Raw genomic sequence first — 20,587 nt, forward strand, 5'->3', positions numbered from 1 at the left:
TGACTACATAACATTTCCAGTACTTCTTATACAGTAACCGGTGAAAAGAAAGAGAAATAAAGTAAAGACTCCTTGTAAGAACCAAGTGACATAGGGCTTAAGATCTACTTTAACAGCGAGTCTTTGAGAAAATCAAGATCTTTTAAATGAAAGGTACTTCAGGTTAAGTTGGTGTATCCAATTTTTTTAGCCACCCTTAGAAACTGATTTTTTAATTCTTAATGCTGCATCATGAACACTCGACACCCAATTATCAGACGCTTGTCACCTTCGTAACATTACGCACGCTTAAACAGATTCATTATCCTTGTGGATTCGTTGTATGTATTAACTCTCGAATCGAAAATATTTTCACAAATGCTATGTTTATATTTTAACATATTCGCCTTGTTTCAAATATTTTAAACTATTTTAACGGTTACCTGTTTACTTGTGAGCAAATAGTATAGATAATAATGTCTTAACGTGCATTTAGTATTGTCTTTTATTTAATAACATTAAATTTTAATGTGCATTATTTTTGTTTAATTGATATACATGGAAATTCCTTTGGAGTGTATGGCGTATCCATTTCCACTTCCGTCGCTTGATGGCTAATCGAGACACCTAGAATACAACAGAACTCCCGTAGAATAAAAATTTGATCTACGTAGAAAAATTAAAACCACCTTTAAACATTAACATTAACATCCGTGAACATAAAGTCACGTTCCGGCACACCCTGAATAGTAAGGTTATTGAATTTAAAAATAAAACGAGAATATTATCGCTTTAAGTAAATAACATATTAACAATTTTTTATTGTCTTAAAAATTAAATATAAGAATGTTATCTTTCAATATGTTTATTTTGGTTTAATGCTATTTATTTTACGGCGATTTTATAATTTTTTATACAGTTTTGCGATATGAAAAGCAAATAGCAAGGTCTTAACATGTATGATGAAATGTTGACTAGATTTTAAAGGCGATTTTGATTTACATATTAACCAATATTTACTATGTTACGCTGATGGTTAAACAAAATAGTCGAATATTATTTTAATACATTGTTTCAGTCGAGTATTTAGGTGAGATCGATACAGCTTTGTGATTTTTTAACTCGTATGAAGCGAGTCTTTCGCTGACTACGATTGCTGAAAAGCATTGGCGGTATGTCCACATGAACTGGAGCTCCCTACTAAGGGATGAATGGGGCGTTCAAACACAATTTCGACGTCTAAGCTTCTTTAGCTACGTCTTTCTGACTACAAAGACCCCGACACATTTTAATAGATCCGGATAATCGGATCACAGCTGATGATGAATTAAAAGCCGCCAGGTCAGATTAGAGTAAAACATCGCCTTTACCGGGGAAGGCGAGATCACTTACTTCGAACTTGTCTTCTGTCCTGCCTCTCAGGCGATTTACCATCCACGACGGTCCAAGCCGAGGTCTGAGTCTCACAGAAGGTCGTCCGTTGTGGTAGTTGTGGGAAAAGCCCATTTCCGACAGAGCTACCCTGTTTTACTAGTGTTTTATTAAACTAATTAGTTGATTACATTAATATGATTTTTGATTGATATTTATGTTTATCCCTTGCAACATAATTCTTAAAGTACTTTGCAGTTTTAACAAATGGAGTAGCATTTGACACGTTTGGAGTACATACACGCAACTTGTTTTGACAAAGAGTTTTTGAGTTACAAAAACTGTAACATCTGTTTCTTGTGATTTCTATTCCATGGGAATGGCATTGTAGAAAAATACAACGAATATTGAAATCTCAGAACTAGTGGTTAAACAATGTATTATTAAGCAAAAATAGAATAATTTCGACATATTTTTTGTTTGGTGCATTTTAACTATTCGTTATTATGTGTTCCGTTTGACGCCCAAGGTGAGATTCATTATGAGAGTACCTACATCGTTTTCGTTTCCACTCAATTCGCTAGTATCCGACCCTTTCCCTTTACGTGACACCGCCTTCAGCGCCCAGCGGTCGAAACTGAAACTTACTTTTTACCGCGTTAAAGCATGCTGCCAGAATTCTTCGTTTATTGACACATTAACCAATGCAAACTTTAATACTAGTAGTAAATTTAAAGTAATATTGACCCTATATTTATTTAAGTAGAAAAATTATTGCGTAAAACGTATACAAAACAGCTGATAAGAGTGCACACGTGGTGAGTGAACAGTCAAAAAAGATATTGTTTCTGCGTGTTCTGATGAGCCAAGTTCTTAGCAAAGTCTTCAGTACGAGTAAAGAGGGTGAAGAACCGCCGCAAAAACAAAGAAATAAACAGCACGTGCGCAGAAATGTACGTGATTAATAAATTAGTAAAATATAATAATGGCTAATTAAGCCAGCCAAAAGCTCAGAAGTTTCCTACGACCTCACTGCTCTGAGAATTTCTGCTTTGATGCAATCTGATGGTAATTATTGTTAATTCAAGTGAAAAATAAAGCCTGGCGCCGGGGCTTCATACTGTTACTCATGGCACGGCTAACCCTGACGTGGAATGGTTCCTTCGCGATCGTCACCTACGCTTCAATAGTCCTACAGGCCACAGGCTCCAACCTGAGCATCAGCCCTGAATTACAGTCCGTCAGTTTTCCAATTATCATGATTATTGCATCCTTCACGTTGATTGCAATTTCCGAAAAGTGTGGTAGAAAGGTGAGCTTTAATATTTTTCAATGCGTTCGATAAAAATGATTCTTACAAGGTATGGAATTGAATACCTAAAAAAAATTGGTCTGTAAATTCGGTTGACACACGATAATTTTCAATTGATAAAAAGTGAATTGAATTTTTATCACTAAATTATCATTATTTTGTATAATACAAGGAGTTAATTGAAAATTATAATTTTTCGCTAAATTAACATTATATTTGCCCTCGTTAATGGAGTGGAAGACAGATAAATGTCACAAGCCAACCGCATAAGCCGATGGTACCTACATCTATATCGCTTGTTCCGCGCTCTCGCTTGCACGCTGGGCTCTGGCGGAACACAACATTGATGACCGGGATACACGTGGCTAGTTTTTCAAGCTAGGATAGCAAGCTAGTACTGTCCTGGCTTGCTGACCTGGCTTGGAACATGCTAGTTCTTTTTACATGAGGCTAGGATTATTTTAAGCTAGTACTATTGCAGTGACTTAGGTAACCACACGTCCAAAATGAGCTGCATGCGAAAAAAAACACTATTCAAAAACTGTGCCAATTCGCACTAGAATTTTTAGTAGTGCTGAATCACGTTTAGATATTTCGTCTTTAAAACTTGGAAGGGTTGAAGGGTATGAATGTCTGTAGAACGCCTACAGACATTCATGGTCACGGTACAGTTGTACAAACTTTAAATTAATATCCATACTTAGTTTGGGCATCTTAAAATCTCAAAAACACGTCGCGGTGACAAAAAGAAACAAAACGCGTGGTTCCTGCTTACTAGCCAACTGAAAACTAGCTTCGCCGGCCATACGAAGCTAGTCCACAAGCCAGGATAGTAAAATCAGTGGTGGGGGGCCCTACTATCCTAAAAAATAGAACTCCATCCTATTAAAAACTATCCTGGCTTGTAAACTAGCTTACTACCTAAGAAATGAAGCTAGTTTTGTCTACACGAAGCCAGAAGTACTAGCTTGCTAGCTTACTGACACTAGCTTGCTATCCTCGTGTATCTCGGGCATGAGTCATGTTTACGTGCGTGCAGCCGGCGTTCATCGATTTATATCGCGTCAAAAGAAGCCTGAGTAAATCGATAACATATTAAAAAATCTATTTGGCATATATATAACTCAACTATGTTTTGTGAAGATATATGGAACCAGGTGGAAAAAGGGCAGACGTTTTATATTATGAATGTTGCCTCATTTTACTTAGTTTTAAGTTGTATTTTTTCAGCCCCTCCACGTTGGTGCATATCTTCTGACGTCTATCGGTCACACAGGTATTGGAGTATCACGGTTACTTATGCGGGTCGGATATTCCATATGCTCATGGATTCCCATTCTGTTTATGATATTAGCTATTTCCACGTATGCGGGTGGAGTCAGGCCGCTGCCCTATATCATTAGTGTTGAAATGTTCAACTTTCAGGTAATATATATTCTTGACTTTTAAATACATTTCTTACATTGTAAAGTGATTTTTAATTTAATTGCGATATACCATTGGTATGATTTTAAATAATTTATGAAATAAAAGGTTGGAAACTTATTACAGAAAATCCGCTGACTTTTACAATACACAAACCAACTAAATGTAGTGTCTTCATATTGTGCTATTTTTTGTAATGTATGAAAGAAGTCTTGTTACCACTTCCGGTGGGGCAGATTCTGCGTCACTCTTCTTGAAGCCCACTGTGTTATTTTGCTGATATTAAATCTCAGCTTATCTGTAGTACTAAATCTAAGACCTAAAACTCGTAGACTACAAAGGCACAAATGTGTCCTCGTAACACCCCAAACTCATTATTATTCCATTAATATATGCCCCACTGATTTAATTATTTTAAACATGATTTTTACAGGTACGAGCAAAACTTTTAGGCCTACTACACACCTTCGGCTGGTGTTCAATGTCATCTCAGCTCTTTGCGTTCGGCCCACTTGTGGACTCATTTGGACTACATTACACGTTCATTCTTTTTGGAGTTATCAACCTACTTGGTGCCTGTATTGCTATGTTTATACCGGAAACGAGGGGGAAAACGGAGGAAGAAGTTATGGGAAAATTGGGCAAGAAAAGAAAATGCTTTTGATGCATGATTTCAGCGGTAGGAACCCTTTCGAGCAGGGAATCTGTAGCCATTTGGATGTGCTCAATGAGTCGGTCAGTTTCGGTATTTCCGCTATGGGACCTATACAGGCATGCGTAGAATCGCGGATGGTCATCGCAGTCTACGCGCAGCCAGAGGTTAGATAGGTCCCTTCCTTCAAGCGTCCCGAGGCGACGAGAACAGATGTCCTCTCTGACGTACACGCAAACTCCCGCCCGCGGCACAAATGAATGTTCCAATTTGTACCCCGGGTAGGAGAGGTAGGAAGTATCATATCTGAGTCTCGGTAAGAAAGAGCAAGGCCGGCTTCGCAGTCTCTAAGTGGTAGTGGACAGCGTTGATGTTGGAATTGAGCCCCCTAACATTTGTGGGCTCAAGGGGGGGGGGAATGGGCTCCGGGAGTCTCTCTCACCGCACGAAACGCGAGTACAATAAGGCGAACTTATTGCATCACTTCACGCCGGTTTTCTGAGAGACAGTGGTACTGCCCCGGTCGTGCCTGCCCATTTGGCTGAAGCCCGAAGGCAACAGCATGGCACTCCCACTAGGAAGGGGTTGAATGATTGCGCTGATGAAATAACCTCTGTCACAACCTGTGACCCCATCGCCCACTGGTGAAATAACCATTTCACCAGTGGGCGATGGGGTCGTCACGTCCCGAAGCCGACTATTATTGTATATTAATAATTTATTTTTATTTTTATTATTTAATTAAGATCTATACCTATATAAGTTTAATTTTAAATATAAATAACGTATTTATACTTAATGTAAATAATAATAAAAAATTGAAAATATTGCGATACACATTCGTTAAACGAGGAAAGCACCATCTCTGAAGTCACCGGTACTACCTACCAGGCGCCCACTTAAATATTAGGCCCTTGCATATGAAATAGCGTTTCGTCGTTCTTCGTCGTTAGGAATTCCAAATTTAATTTTGTGCAGCTATTTGTGGGCATTACATTTTCTTGACCATGAATCTAATTAAGTGAGGGCCAGCGGTGAATCCAAAAAAAAACAAAATGTGTTGAAATTACTTTAATTAATCACTGACAATAATTAAGACTTAACTAAATATAAATATTTAATCAGGAAATTGGAAGGACATTTAAGGAAATTGTAATACTTATAGAAAGCAAGAAATAAAAGGCTTTTTATTTTTTATTTATTTATTAAATATTTAATCGGCCCGATATTAGGTGCACGACAAATAATCTCTATTATAAACTTAACTAGTTGAGAATTGACCGGTCCGATGTGAGGTATCCGATCAAAAGCTTCTGATCTCTATTGTCCATTTCCTTTTATAACGGTGTTGCGTAAGAGGGGTACAGGTATTGGTTATGCGGGGCAAAGGGAGTGCAATGGATAAGTAACATTCTTATAATATTTTTTCTTTGCGTCACTCTATTTATAAAATTGAAAACATGAAATATCGCGTTATGTACGAGTACGATTTCCACCGTGGTACCAGTGCTGCAGAAACGGCTCCAAAAATTAATTATGTGCATGGTGGCGCTGTCTCTAAAGAAAACACAGTGCGTTTTTGGTTCCAACGTTTTTGTTCTGGAAATTTCGTCCTGGCCGAAACAAGCGCCGTCGACGGCCGGAGACCAGAGCGAATAACGAAGAATTGAAGGTTATTGTGGAAGCGGATCCATCGCAAACTACGTCTGAGCAAGCTGCAGGCTGCGCTGTTAGTGATAAAGCTGTATCAATCCACTTGAAGTAAATTGGGGAAGGGGAAAAGCTAGCTAAGCAACCAAGGCTGGTCAATCACTCTAGGCCACTACTGCTTACCGATAACGCTACACCACACACTGCACAACTACCTTAGGTCTCTTGGGGCAGTCATCCCGTACTTATTTATATATTCACTATTTATGTGTTAGAGTACGTCTGTAGGGCTTAGGGATCCGTATGGTTGTTAGATTCTTATGTCTCACCCTCTCTTATATTTAGTCATCTAGTGCAGCTTGCTCAAACATACATTACAGATACTCCTGACATTCAACATAATATATAAATTCTAAACACACAGTCCACCGACTAGCAAGCTGTAAAAAGACCTAAGATTTAATTAGCGCCTGTGCACTTGAACCTGACGGCCCAAAAGTTTCTACTCGAATGGGAACAAATCAAACTCCTCGCACAGTTTTGAAGTTATACTTCTTTAGGCGCGTTATGAAAAATAAATGAGAGTGAAATTTTACGATGCGCGCGCACCTGAGACACAAAGTTGTCAGTGTGATTATAGCGTGCGCGAGCGAGATGGGAATAAGACAATCTACAAGTAAAAAGAAATAGAATATGCGTGAAGTTAGCAGCTATGCCAAGAATTTTGAATGAACATAATGACATAATTACCTTTTAAACAAATAAAGGAGTTTTAATTATTTTTTCAAAGAAATTTAGCAATGCTTTTTCACAAAGACCTATTGTTACTTAGTTAAAAGGTTATGAAACATCCGTAGTTTTTAAATTATTAAATTGAATGAATAATATAATAAAATAATAAATAATAATAATTATTAATATTAATTAATAATTGAATAATAAACTAAATATTAAATATTATTAAATTATTAACGTTAAATATTTGTTATTAATTATTTAATATTTTAAAAAATAAAGAAAGCCAAAGAAGTATAACTTCTTACGCGCGTACATAAGGACACGCACCCTTTTTTTATAACACAACATCGAAATTCGAATTACAAATCTCTTTTATTGCAATTTTACTCTCTAATGTCCGTTGCAGTTGAATAATAATAGTTCTTTTTATAAGCTTATCATAAGTTGTGGTGCTACAAATGAAAAATAAATAAAATGACAATTGTTTGCTTAATTCGATGGGGAGCAATAGCAAATTATCATCGAGCAATTTGGAGCTGTTTCATTGCGGCGCCGCGGTGGCGCGATCGTGGACTGTGAGGATGATTTTACGTTTTCGGTTATCTTGGTTTCAGAAATTTTAGTATACAGGTGTCCCATTAATCAATCGGTACAAGTCGGGTATGTTTTTCTGTGTAAATGTAAATTACTTTGAAATTGGGACTAAATACGCCATCTTTTCGTTCACTTGCCAACTGCACACATTTTTTTTACAAGATTGAATAGTTGGAAACAATCACAGAAAGTGCAACTAACAATAAATAAACGTGAAACAGTATAGCATATTAATACATATTTCAATGTTTGTCATAAGTCTGTAGTGAAGTTTAATTGTCGTCTAGTGATATGTATATTTATGCTTTAGATAAATTTGTATGTGCCATTTTGAATACGGCACGGCCGAGTGCTATACCGGAACTCAAATATTCGTTTAACAGTTGAAAACGTTGAAACTGTTTTAATGAGTAAACAAACTGTACGAAATATTTACAATAATAAATTGTTATGTATTTAAAGTTGAATACTTCCAGCGGCTTTAGACAATTTTTTTTAAATCTTCATTGCTTGGCTAAAAAATGTTGACATTTATGTAGGATATATTGTAGAGCACAAATATGAAAAACACATGTACCTACCATTCTTTCAGTACTCACGTATGCTATTGGCATTTGAATTTTCATATATGGAAGTACTTCGACTTCGCTTCGACTTTTGAATGAAAAAAAAAATGTATGTGTGTGTGAGGTATAGTTGTCGGTGCAACGCCACTCTATTGAGACGTGATGAAGGTCTTTATTGAAGCCGTGAGAAAATATCCTTGTTTATGGAATACAAATGACAAAGATTATCGTGTGTGAAATTCACAAAAAACGTCTTGATGCTACGAAGGGCTGCCTAATACTGGTGCTCAGCTCCCCGCTCGCAAACGGACGCACAACCTTGCTGGATGGAGCGAGAACTAGGCAGAAAATGAGCGGAGTAGTCGTTCATTTCCCGCTTCCCGCTCCGCCTAGTTGACCTCGTTGACAGTGGAAGGCGAAATAAATTATTTAAAAAACTCTTTCTTACTGGAAGGCAAAAACTATTTTCAAACTCCGTTCCGCCGGTCAACCATTTCCCGCTCAACACTTACGCAGTGGAAGGCGGGCATTACACTATAGTAGTAACACAGAATATGCGTTAACACGATATTTACAGAGACTCAAAATACACTACAAAAAATATAATGAAATATAAACAATAAAAAAACTTGATTTATACAATAGTGTGTTTCTGTGCCATATCTTACCGGTTGCCAGATTTGGACGTTTGATTTAAAAACAAAACAAGAAGATAGACAACAGGCAGTCCTGCGATTACGCGAATACCAGATGTGGATGGTCATACCCCTCTCTGCTGACTTCGCATCCGAAGAACTTCCAAGTTGACCCGCCATCCGGGTAGATAGGATCATGGCGTGGCCCGGAGCATTGTGCCCTTCACGCGCCCTCTACGACCTCGCTTCGTGGGCTGTCGCCGCGTGTGTAACAAGTCAGCAAATTGGGATAGAATACGGTCTTAGAGTCAAATTCTAGCCTTGGTTAAAACGTTCTTGCAATGCGGCCTTGCATCGTAAGCGAGAATGCTTTAGGTTTAAAGACTTTATTTCTCAAAAAAGACAAAAAATGTCACTTACATGAGAATAATACTCTAGATAACATAACATTGTAGTCGTTCTTAAAATAATCACAATAAAATATGCTTTTAAATCCTGGGCAGAGTGGTAACATTCTGTGATGCGTCTGTCCTCGAAAAAAGCATACAACTCAGCCTCCAGGTCCCTCAAACGGGAAATCGCTAAGGCAAAGTTACAGCACATGGCCAGATTTGGCGAAATTGCCCCCCTCCATTTGGAGGATGACTCGCTGGCCCATATCCAGAAGGAGAAGGCCGATCTTCTAGGCTTTGTTTTTGCGTCGATCACCACTTTGTATGAGCAAGGGAAGGCACCACCGACATTATTGCGGTGTGATACTACGTACGTGCTTTCTGCAAAGCATTATCTTACGAATTTATACAAAAGGACCAGAATTAATCAGGAATATTAATCCACTTACACTACGATTTAAGCTTGAAATCGGCCAGACATTGCATTGGCACCTATCCATTACATTTGCATTACATCCGTTACAATTTTAAACATACTGTACGTAATTATATATCTACACAATTAAATACAACTGTATTATCAACTTGTATATAAGATAACGAATCTGAAACTATTAACCATTCGTTTTAGCATTTAGGTGGAAGAGGTTTAGAATGGCACCAGAAAAAAAGGGCCATACATACATACAATGGATGTATTCGATTATAGGTAAGTTTGATTCATGTTATTTATTATACTCCATTAGTATCGTCCTCGGCGGTGAAGCAATGGACTTTTTTTCAATGTGTGCATTTAATATTCGCTCTAACGGTGAAGGAAATCATCGTGAGCAAACCGGCTTGCCATAAACCCAAAAAATGACGGTGTGTGTCAAACATAGGAGGCTGATCACCTACTTGCCTAGAATAAGAAATGAACATGAAAAAGATACAGAACTCTGAGACCCAGATTTAAAAAATTTGCAGTGCCACTGATTTATTTTGTTTTTTATTTTTACTAAATCAGTCTTATCTCTTGAATTAAACCATCGAATTAAGAATATTTAATTTATTTCTATAAAGGAGTATCTTTGTTCTTCCTCTTCTGATATTCAAATCAATTTTAATAATTTGACGTATTTTAATTCTGCTAATTTGGCCTGGTTATTCTAATTATTGTTTGTTCACCTTTTATTTGAGATAATGACTTAACACAAATTTTGTTTTAATGAATAGTTACATAACATGTCTTTAAGCGTTACCTAAAGACAAAAATACCAAAACAATTTCATAATAAAAATAATTTCCATAGTAAGCATCGGTTTCCTCATATATGGATTGGAGATTGGATGGACGTCTCCAATGCAGAAAGTTTTACAAGCTGACACCTCTCCTCTGGGTCATCCCATCTCCACGACCATGATATCCTGGATTGCCAGTATCGTTGTATTCAGTTCTGCTGGTGCAGTACCAATCTACTCATACATGGCTAATGTATATGGGAGGAAGTGGATGGTTATTGCAACCACGATACCTCAGATGGTGAGTTCCTCGCCACACCGTTATAAATACCGTACCCTTACCGTTTTTTGTGCTCACACTCGAACTTTGAATTCATGCCCTTTGATCAATGTCACTGATGATGTAGTGAAACGCATTGTAGTAAACCCTGAAGAATTTGTTAATTAAATCTTAAGTTTAGGTAAGGTAAGGTAAAAATTAATTGACTCGAAAAGTGAATCTTTTTATTTCGAAAATGTTAACACTTTACTCTTTATATAGAATATAGCGAAAATAACTGAGCCCCGAAGACCATAGACAAGTATTTTGATAGAGTAATCGATTAACCGAATAATTAATGTCATTATCGTTAGTGTATGAAAAAAGCGGTCTTTTTCATATTATAAAAGAAGCCTAGAGATTGCGCGGTGACGCTACCGCGGTTATTGTACTCCAACTGGTAATTCAGGTTGGAACATGACAGTTTTTTTGTAGTATAGGGGAGAAAAGCCTAGGAGACAGCCATAAAAGGCCTTTGAGAGAGAAGTAAGCTCTCTTTTCAAATAATTTGAGGTCGGTAGGAGGTTATTCTCTGTATACTACACGATAACTAAGATCCGAATAACTGAGGGATCCAATTTTCATTGTATTATATTATGGTAGTGTTCGCACAGAGTATTTAGCGGAGTTGTTCGGATTAATACCAGCAGCTGAGTTTAATTTATCAACTTTTTATCGCACCTTGAACCGTTAATAACAAAATAAACGTGAAACTTTATCAATTTAAGTAAATAACGTTAAATATGTTAAATAGCTGCTTTATTTGAAATTAAATATTACAATGTTATCGTTTTGATATGTCTATTTAGGTTTACGTTTATTTAATTAATAGTTGACTTGAATTATTATATATGATAGGAAAAACATAAATCCGAGGCGGTGGCTTCCATTAGTGGAAGCAGTAACCGTTATGCAATAACACAATTGCACAACTCCAAGGTTCCTCCCTGATTTGTGAAGGAATTGTGTAGCACAAACACAAGTTTATGTCTTAACTTCTGTGCCAAGAATACTATCATTAGTATATCTTCAAATTTAAAATGTTAAAGAAGAACATATCTTTTTTTAATTAGTTATATTATAGACTTAACGAGCTAAGGGTATTAAGGGGTTAAGCTAAGATCTGGATTCATTTATTCAATATTGTTCTTTGCTGAGATATTATTTGAAATATTTGTCATTCTAATAACATCAAACTTTTTAATTGTAGATATCGAGCAGTATAAAAATATTATTTCCAAACATCACAGCGCTATGCATAGCCCGAACTTTAAGCGGTTTTTTCACTGGGGGCGTATTCGTAGTTGGGCCAATGTATGTGAGAGAAATCAGCCAGTCAGACATGATAGGATCCTTAGGATCCATCCAGGTGCTACTGCAGAATATGGGCTTCCTGATAATATACTTAGTTGGTGCGTACATGGATTATTTTCAAGTATTGTACGTAATGGCTGCGTTCCCAGTATTGATGGCTTTGCTGATGTTAAGAGCGCCGGAATCTCCGGCTTTTTTGGTCAAGTTGGGGAAGATTGAGGTTGGTTTTATATAAGACAATATTAATTTGGGGTCCCTTATGAAATTTGACGATGACATTGATAAAATATTGATTGATTCGTTTCAGGAAGCACATAAAGCTGTTGCGTATCTTCGAGGTTTGGATACGGATGATAAAATTGTGATAACAGAAGTGGAAGCTATGCAGCGTCAGGAAAAAGAGTTTCAGGCAATGCCTAAGCTCGATTTTATTAGTATTCGTAAGTCATTTTACGAATAAAAAGCTGTATAATATATTATTATTATTAGTATTTATGTTAAGAATGTAAATAAATATATTTTCACATGTTTATAGATATGTAATATTTAAACTGTTTGCGTATTACCTTATATAATGCCTTCAATTATTGAACATAACTCTTTTTTCAGTGAAAGATAAAGCTTGGAGACGTGGTCTTATAATTATCCTCATCATCTTCACGTTCCACGCTTGGAACGGTGCTTTCGCGATCATTGCATATGCGTCTGCCATCTTGTCTTCGACGGGGGTAGATTTTGGTATAAGTCCAGAATTGCAAACGCTAAGTTTTCCTATAGTTAGTATTATGGCATCATTTACTTTGACTGCGGTTGCTGAGAAGTTTGGAAGGAAGGTAAGTTATGTTTAATATAAAGATATAGTCAAAGGCAATCTGTTTTTTGTCGTCAGAGGTGTGGTGACTTACCATCAAGCTAATGTACATCATCGAAAGATGATAAACAGAACAGCCTTTCAAATCAAAACATCTTTCTCGAAAAGATGGTTTAAGGAAGGTTTACCAACGGGCATTACAATGACAGCTTACATCTAAGAAAAACTCTAAAATAACTACTTTTACACCCTTTAACAGGCAAACATATAATAATAAAGCCTTAATTTACACATCAAATGTTGGTAGTAGTATTAGTATTTACTTATTTACCATGTGGACCCCTCTATTTATCTGGCGTTCGTGAGTTCAAAACCCGGCTGTGTTTAAGAATTGTTTTTATGTGACCTTTTACCATTTAAGATAAGAGATGCTCCTCAACTACCAAAATGAAGATGTGTCAGGCACTGCTGGTCAATAAAAACAGTGGCGTTACAACCTTTTTACGGCCTCAGATTTCTGAATCTGTTTTATGATCATTTGTCAATCTATTAGGCAAGAAGGGTTGCCTTAGGGCAATCCGGTTTCCTGACGATGTTTTCCTTCACTGTTCGAATGAATATTAAACGCGCGTACATAGAAAGAAAGTCCATTGCCGAAGATCGAACTTACGACCTCAGTCACTGTCTATAGACCAACACTGTTGTTGAACATGTTTAAATAAATTTTACATTATTTGATACTTTCCAGCCCTTACTAGCGGGAACCTTCTTCATATCAGTATTTTCTCAATCAATCCTTGGTATCGCAATGTTGATGCAGAAATATGGGTATGTCATACCAAGCTGGCTGCCAGTTGTGTGCATGATTGTATCTGTGGCGACCTATGCGGGTGGCGTACGCCCTTTACCTTATATAATATTGACGGAAATGTTTAGTTTTCAAGTAAGTACACACTAATGAATATAGACCTACTTTGTAACCAAAAAGTCATATAATCTATATACTACTATTAAACTTTGAGTTATAAGTTTTTTTAAACACATACCTAACTTCTCTTTTAAAACAAACAGAAATTCGGTCGTAAAAACACCTATTTCAATAAACAATTTTGTTTCAATAAGTCCATAAATGTATGGAATTGAGACTACAGATACGTAGTGACTTCTACGAATAATACCCATCTTGGTTATGGATTTACTGCCTCATATATAATTCCAGGTCCGAACAAGACTCATGGGTTGTGTCGTAACCCATGCGTGGATATCCGGTGCTATTCAGCTTTTTGCATATGCACCTTTAGCTGATGCCTTCGGTCTACCAGCTACGTTTATTCTTTTTGGGGTATTCAATCTTTTAGGCGCAATTGTTACCTTCTTCTTACCCGAGACCAGGGGAAAGACTGATGAAGAGATTCAACAACAGTTGACAAATAGCCCCAAAGAGACTAGCACGGTTTAGTTTTTAATCGTTAGAATTATAAATTGGAAGTTTGAATTAACGAAATGTTCAATTTGTTTTAAACTTTGTGACAGAGGAACCCTATTATATTGCGTAATTATTAAGTAAAGCAAGTAGTTATTCATATACTATGGTATAAGTCAGATATGTTTTTACATATAAAAACTTATTTTTAATACTGTTTACGTACCTATCTTTTCTGTGCTCCTCGCGGTATGAAAATATCGTGGTTTAATATGTCATTGGTTAATTCACTTTGAACAATTTTTTGTGAGCTACGACCTTTATGTAAATACATGTTTTGACAATCTTACTTCAGTAATTTGTTTGAATATCGTTTAATATTTATATTAAACCCAAAAGCATTGCGACGTGAGCTGATTAGTTAACATGCGTAGTAAAATGATAGCATTAAGGTTCATTTAAGATTAATAAAACTCTAATAATTAAATCGTATTTTTTTATGTTTCATTATTATAATCCTACATATGTGGTGCTGCAAATCCCACAGATAATTTTGGATTTAAGATATGCCAGTTTCCTCACGACGTTTTCCTTCAAGCAAATATGAATAGCGTAGTTTTATTTAGTATATGATATATTCCAGTTATACCAGTTCTTTATTTATAATCAATTGGCCATTATAAAATTTCGTAACCAACTCTATATCTACTCCAAACAAGGAAGGCTCTTTATCTAGCACCTAATAAAATTAATTCCCAAACCACACTTCCTAACCCACAACACTTCCTTGCCTGTGCAACAGATTTTGAAAAACGCGAACGAAAGTTTACTTAGGAATTCTACGTCAACATTATAACATATGGTATTTACCTCATTCAAAAGAAGCTGTGTTGTCAATTTGCATATTCAAGAAATCCCGCGTTTCTCGAATTAATGGATGGATAACATATCCAGGCAATGGATTTTAGGAACCGAATCAAGGGGAGACCACTTCCAAACTTATACTACCAATAAATTTTCACTCTAAAAATCTACAATATTCACCCCACCCGGGAATCGAACCCGTGCTTGCTGCACGGGTTGCATTGTGTATTTAGACTAAGCCGGTAGTTATAAAATACTTAGCCAACAAACAAAGCAGGTGTGACTACGAACAATGCACATCGTTTTTTAATCTTTCTTTTTTACACCTGTGATCACTTGTTATAAAACGATTTTACATTATACGAGTGTCTTAGTATGGATTCGAATTTTAAATCCAATTATATTGAACTAGTCACGTGCGTGTAAATTCAGAGCCTTAGCCATATTTTATTTTTAAAGTTAGATCGATTATCAAAGTACTACTAACCTGAATTGTTACTTAGAAATGAAATACCATATATATGTCATTCTTCTCCTATTCTACACAATAAACGCAGAAGATTATAAAGAGGAAGAGTACGATGGAGATACAAGTTCGTCAGTTGATTCTGAGAGTAATGAAGTTTTTAACAAGAGTTTATCGCAAAAACCAAAACGGGATTTTAAAGAAATGAATGAAACAAAACTAAGTAAGTATATATTATTCACTTTGTGCATTTAAGTCATTTATTAAAGCCTTAAATCTGTCGTAACTGAGTATATATACAGTTAATATCCCATGAGAGGTGATTTATATGTGGACTGTAGTTACAGCTTAATAATTTCGGCAATAACTAACCTTCTTGAAGTGTTACAACTGTAACATTATGTAGCATTTAATCTGTATTTGCCCCACTTTGTCAATGGTGTACGAGTAAGTGTTAATTGCGAACAAAAAAGAAATTAATGTCTCTTAAACAACCAGAATTTTACGCACGAACTGAAGATGGCAATATATATTTAAAACTATTCGGTGTATATAAGTTACTTTTATTTTTGTAGATGAAAAACCTATCAAACTAGAAAATAAAAATGATATGAAAAAATCAAGCTATCCATATGCTGTGTCGATACAAAGGAGGAACTCGCATTTTGCGTCTGGAGCTCTTATTGACTCCAAATGGATTTTATCTGCAGCTGGGGAGTTTTATAAGTAAGATAAAGAACATATATTCCCTCTGTAACTTAGTTTTATATAAGGTGATTGAGCCTCAAACGAAGACCATTTTCATTATATATATATAGAAATATATTCCTTTATATAACATACTTCACCAAGAAATCATTAGTAAAATAATGTCCAAGAATATTTATGGTCAGTATACGAGGTTGTTAGGTTAACTACTTACCTGATAACTTAAAACAGAAGGATCCTTAAGTAGGGACTGAATAGACCGACTTGGATCTCACTATTTACGGTAGAAGAACTGTTTTTCATGGAAATGTATGTTAATCTTCATATGAATAACCGATGTCTACCCGGCAAAGCTATTATTTATTATTAAAATTTGTTTAAATACGCATTTATTGTATTGTCATCGTAACAAATATGTTTCAGTATCAGAGAAGCAATCAAACAACTCAGGGTCCGTCTCGGCACTTTTAACTACAAGAAGGGTGGTGTTCTGATGGCTTTGAAGGGCATCGAGATCCACCCCCTTTACTCCTATCAGCAACCAAACTATGACCTAGCCTTACTAAAGCTAGCTCAGCCAGTGACTTATAGTGCTCAAATCAAGCCAATACCTATATCGACGGAGGCAGGAGAAGTCGTTAGTGGAAAGTTCATCGCCACTTATTGGCCAAGGCTAATTGTAAGTTCTTAACTTAATTCTTCTTTTCCGGAAGCCTTTTTCTATGAGAAAAATCGGTTGTCTGTAAAGTCGGTTTACTGACGATAGTTGAACGTGACAACGTCACGAATCGGTCACTCAAGTAGGAGAGAGACAGATGTCGAACGCTGAAGAGCGCGGAGTCCGATTGTGCCTCTCTGTCGCTTCGCGCTCTCGCTTGCATTTCAAGCCTTAAATGGAACGCCTCAGAGCGAGGTAACGCCGCATGAGTAATGTTTTTTCGTTTTTCCGTGCAGCCGGCTCCATCGAATTATTAGACGTTGTCACGTCAAAAAGAAAATTGAGAGAAATAGAGTGAGGTGTAAGGTAAAACAAACTCACATTCGCTGTCGCGCTAAAACTAGACAGCTGATTAGCGACTGAACACTTTCAGTGATTTTTGATAAATATTGAGAACAAACTCAATGTTTAATGTTTATCGAGCTTATTGTACTTCTAAACACACGCCCATAATTTCAGGTGAATGGTCAAGTTTTATCAGCATCAGCTAAAGAGAGGGTGAAATATAATAGCATGCGTGTGTCCACACAAAAGTTGATTCCCTGGGCCAAATGTCTGAAACAAATGAAGCATTTGAACAAAACACTGGACCAATCTACGATGTGTTTAAACCCAATCGTCAGCCTTCATAGTCCTTGTATGGTAAGTTTATGGTATTTATTTATATTGTAATACTTACATAAATCATACTAAAGATATAGCCAAAGATGGAATATATATTATGTATATTCAAAACGGTTCTAACATAACGAAAATCTATAAAAAATATTAAATACATCTAAGTAATGCTCATGATGCAGTTTATTAACTAAACGGCGCTATTTAACTAGCGGCCTAAAAGATGTTCAGCCGTAGCGTTTGTTACAACATTTAATTAACTGGCTGGCTAATTCTTAGGCCATTCGTACGATAGAGTCATTGTGGGCAGCATTGACACAATCGAGACTTTGACTAGGCCACTTCAACCACCTTAAATAATCAAGGGTTTTTTTTCAGCCGGATGTAGGCGCACCAATAATAGCTGACGACCTTCTCTGGGGAATAACTTCGGGTTGGCTTTCTGACTCATGCGCTAGTGAATCCAGTCCTACACTCTTCACGAGACTTTCCGATGAAAATGTCAAGTTCTGGCTCAACTCAATACGAGATATAGCTATTTAGTATTACCATTGTTTAGTTTAGAATAAGAATTTCGAAGCTATGGTAGCTTGGAACATAAATATTTAAAATGTTTTGAGTGGTGGCCAACCATTATGCACTTTTAGTAGCAAAACTCCTAATGAACGTCACTGTATCTCATTACATTTAACACGTAGTAGTATAAAACCTTCGTAACGGATATCAATTTAACTAATGCCATTGTCCAACACGTTCCTGTGATATCTTTAGGGTCTCAGCTATCTTAATCAGAAATTATTTTGTGGACTTTTTTGATGTTTCTTAGCAAACCATTTCTCAACGGTTGATTTTCATGGTGCAGAGTCCATATAATGATTATCGAGACACGCCTTGGCGTCAGAAGCATTTTTTTTTCTCTTTAAAAAGCATTTTTTTGACCTTTAAGTATACTTCAATTGACAAATTGAAAAAATGAGCCAGAACTATTTTTCACGTATTTTTCTATATTTGTTTTGTACTAAGAATGTTGTAAGTAAATAAAATTTCTACTTTTGTAAAAAAAATCTTTTCTTTTTAGACAGATATTCCCGTATAGCGGAAGTATATTGTCCTAAGTATTTATGTCATTTAATTCAGGTTAGTGTGTGTTGATTTCAAATCCATTTTTCACCATTAACATTACGTTTGTTTATTGTTCTTACGTCTACATCTTCAAATTGTTTACCTGTCAAATACTGAATACTTTTAGTTTTCGTAATCGCTTTATTTAAAAGAAAGTGTGAATTTAATACAAGGCCATCCGTCGTGCCCCATAGACCGGGACGTAAAATTAATTAAATATTGTACTGAATTTACTGTCCTAACATAACTATGACACCACTAGTTTATTTATTTATTTAGTTATAAGTGCCTAAATTATATGAATGCTAAAAAATTAAAGACGATATGGCCTTACAATTTGTTTATATATCGCCGCTCATGGGCACTCTTAATGTCAGAAGCTAGCGAGTGCGTTGCCGGCCATTTAAAGTTTGGTACGTTCAGTCTTCAGTCAGCTACAAGGAAACATCTGGATCGGACAATCTGTTTCCACCGGTTTCTGTCCAGCGCCTCTCGTGTGTGTTTGGATTATGACATATACAGAATCAGCCAGAAATAATTCCTTTTCCAGAAATAATAACGAATGCAGTTTTTGGCAATTTAGGGATCTCTTAAATACTCACATATTAATTCTTCAGAATTCTAAAAGGTTGTAATGAAACTAATCTGTTTTCTGTATTAGAATGGTACAAACCCGAAACATTTGAACATTCTAACTTTTATAAATATTTTTTTTTATACTTTACTAATAAGTTACTTGGAGCAGTAAGATCGCGGGTAGGTCGGGTATGCCTGGCAGGGTAAAGGAAGGAAAGGCGTAAATATGTTTACGGAGTTATTATTGTCCTTTTTCTTTCTCTCTTAGCACTCATTGTCCAGCAATTTTAGAGCAGAATTTCATTCTATGCCCTAAGCATTTAAAATCTCACTTTACCAAAAAACAAGCTGAGCGAAACATTCCAACTTCTAAAACCACTTCGAATATATTCAGGATGTTTGAGACAATCCCACTCGAAGCTAATAAGGTACAAGGTGATGTTTTGTGACTGTGTAGGACAGGACACACATTTATATGTTCAGGGTATTGATTTACAAGTATTACAAATAAAATCAGTACTTTCTTGCACTTGGCCTGAGTTGAAAATGTTTTAACCATCATATATACGAGTACCTTTTGTACATCCGAACAATGTCGGTTTTGTAACCTGAACCTAAACTGCGCTAACAATGTTGTTCCGGCCGCCAAGAATATATACAACTTCTCAAACTTAGCCACTGGTTCTCACTTGAGGTTGGAGGAACAGTAAATCTTTCTTCTTTCACAGATATTTTGGCTTTCTTACGTTGTTTTCCTTCTCGGCATAAGAAAATTAATTGAGCACATCTCGTATATAAAATTGCATTAGACATAGCCTCTATATGTCAGCAAGTACTAAGTTAACCACCAATATTGACTTTTTAAATTCAGCCGTTTTAGTTGGGTAGAAACTAGATGCTTAAATGTTAAAGATACCTATATTACTTCGTATAATATTTTGGAAACCTATTTATAAATTAAAAATGAAGTTTTTTATAAATGAGCTGTTACTGATTTTGTGTACTTTAAAAGGCATTATAACTGTAATTTTGTTTTTGATGTATTGTATAAATTTATATTTAAACTAGACACGTCGTGGCCAGAGAAGTAAATAAATAATCACGAAAACAAGCG

General features: G+C 36.1%; 2 protein-coding genes and 1 long non-coding RNA gene across 3 annotated transcripts; all 3 read left to right on the forward strand.

The window, feature by feature from the left end:
* Nucleotides 1-2,356: 2,356 nt before the first annotated feature.
* Nucleotides 2,357-4,739, forward strand: LOC125059627. Its single transcript, XR_007118703.1, has 3 exons — nt 2,357-2,662; nt 3,893-4,087; nt 4,521-4,739. It is a non-coding gene; the product is annotated as an uncharacterized LOC125059627 (long non-coding RNA).
* Nucleotides 4,740-9,915: 5,176 nt separating this feature from the next.
* On the forward strand, nt 9,916-14,888 carry LOC125059623 (facilitated trehalose transporter Tret1-2 homolog). Its single transcript, XM_047664124.1, has 7 exons — nt 9,916-10,023; nt 10,606-10,835; nt 12,064-12,387; nt 12,475-12,607; nt 12,777-13,000; nt 13,727-13,921; nt 14,198-14,888. Exons 1-7 carry the CDS (start codon nt 9,969-9,971, stop codon nt 14,435-14,437), a joined length of 1,401 nt encoding a protein of 466 aa, XP_047520080.1. The 5' UTR covers nt 9,916-9,968; the 3' UTR covers nt 14,438-14,888.
* Nucleotides 14,889-15,727: 839 nt separating this feature from the next.
* On the forward strand, nt 15,728-18,754 carry LOC125059625 (trypsin-7-like). The gene is made up of 5 exons (XM_047664126.1): nt 15,728-15,954; nt 16,307-16,457; nt 16,863-17,118; nt 17,617-17,799; nt 18,154-18,754. The coding sequence occupies exons 1-5, from the start codon at nt 15,771-15,773 to the stop codon at nt 18,316-18,318; spliced, it is 939 nt and encodes a 312-aa protein (XP_047520082.1). The 5' UTR covers nt 15,728-15,770; the 3' UTR covers nt 18,319-18,754.
* Nucleotides 18,755-20,587: the final 1,833 nt, after the last annotated feature.

This window comes from Pieris napi, chromosome 20, assembly GCF_905475465.1.
Source record: "Pieris napi chromosome 20, ilPieNapi1.2, whole genome shotgun sequence".
NCBI classification, from domain to species: Eukaryota; Metazoa; Arthropoda; class Insecta; order Lepidoptera; family Pieridae; genus Pieris; species Pieris napi.

Bases quoted from the DNA above. Each gene is read 5' to 3' on its own strand.
- LOC125059623 (XM_047664124.1), top strand. From the start codon at position 9,969: ATGGCACCAGAAAAAAAGGGCCATACATACATACAATGGATGTATTCG. The intron at 10,024-10,605 runs GTAAGTTTGATT...TAATTTCCATAG, and splicing joins ATGGATGTATTCGATTATAG to TAAGCATCGGTTTCCTCATA. The intron at 13,001-13,726 runs GTAAGTTATGTT...GATACTTTCCAG, and splicing joins CTGAGAAGTTTGGAAGGAAG to CCCTTACTAGCGGGAACCTT.
- LOC125059625 (XM_047664126.1), top strand. From the start codon at position 15,771: ATGAAATACCATATATATGTCATTCTTCTCCTATTCTACACAATAAAC. The intron at 15,955-16,306 runs GTAAGTATATAT...TTATTTTTGTAG, and splicing joins AATGAATGAAACAAAACTAA to ATGAAAAACCTATCAAACTA. The intron at 17,800-18,153 runs GTAAGTTTATGG...GTTTTTTTTCAG, and splicing joins GCCTTCATAGTCCTTGTATG to CCGGATGTAGGCGCACCAAT.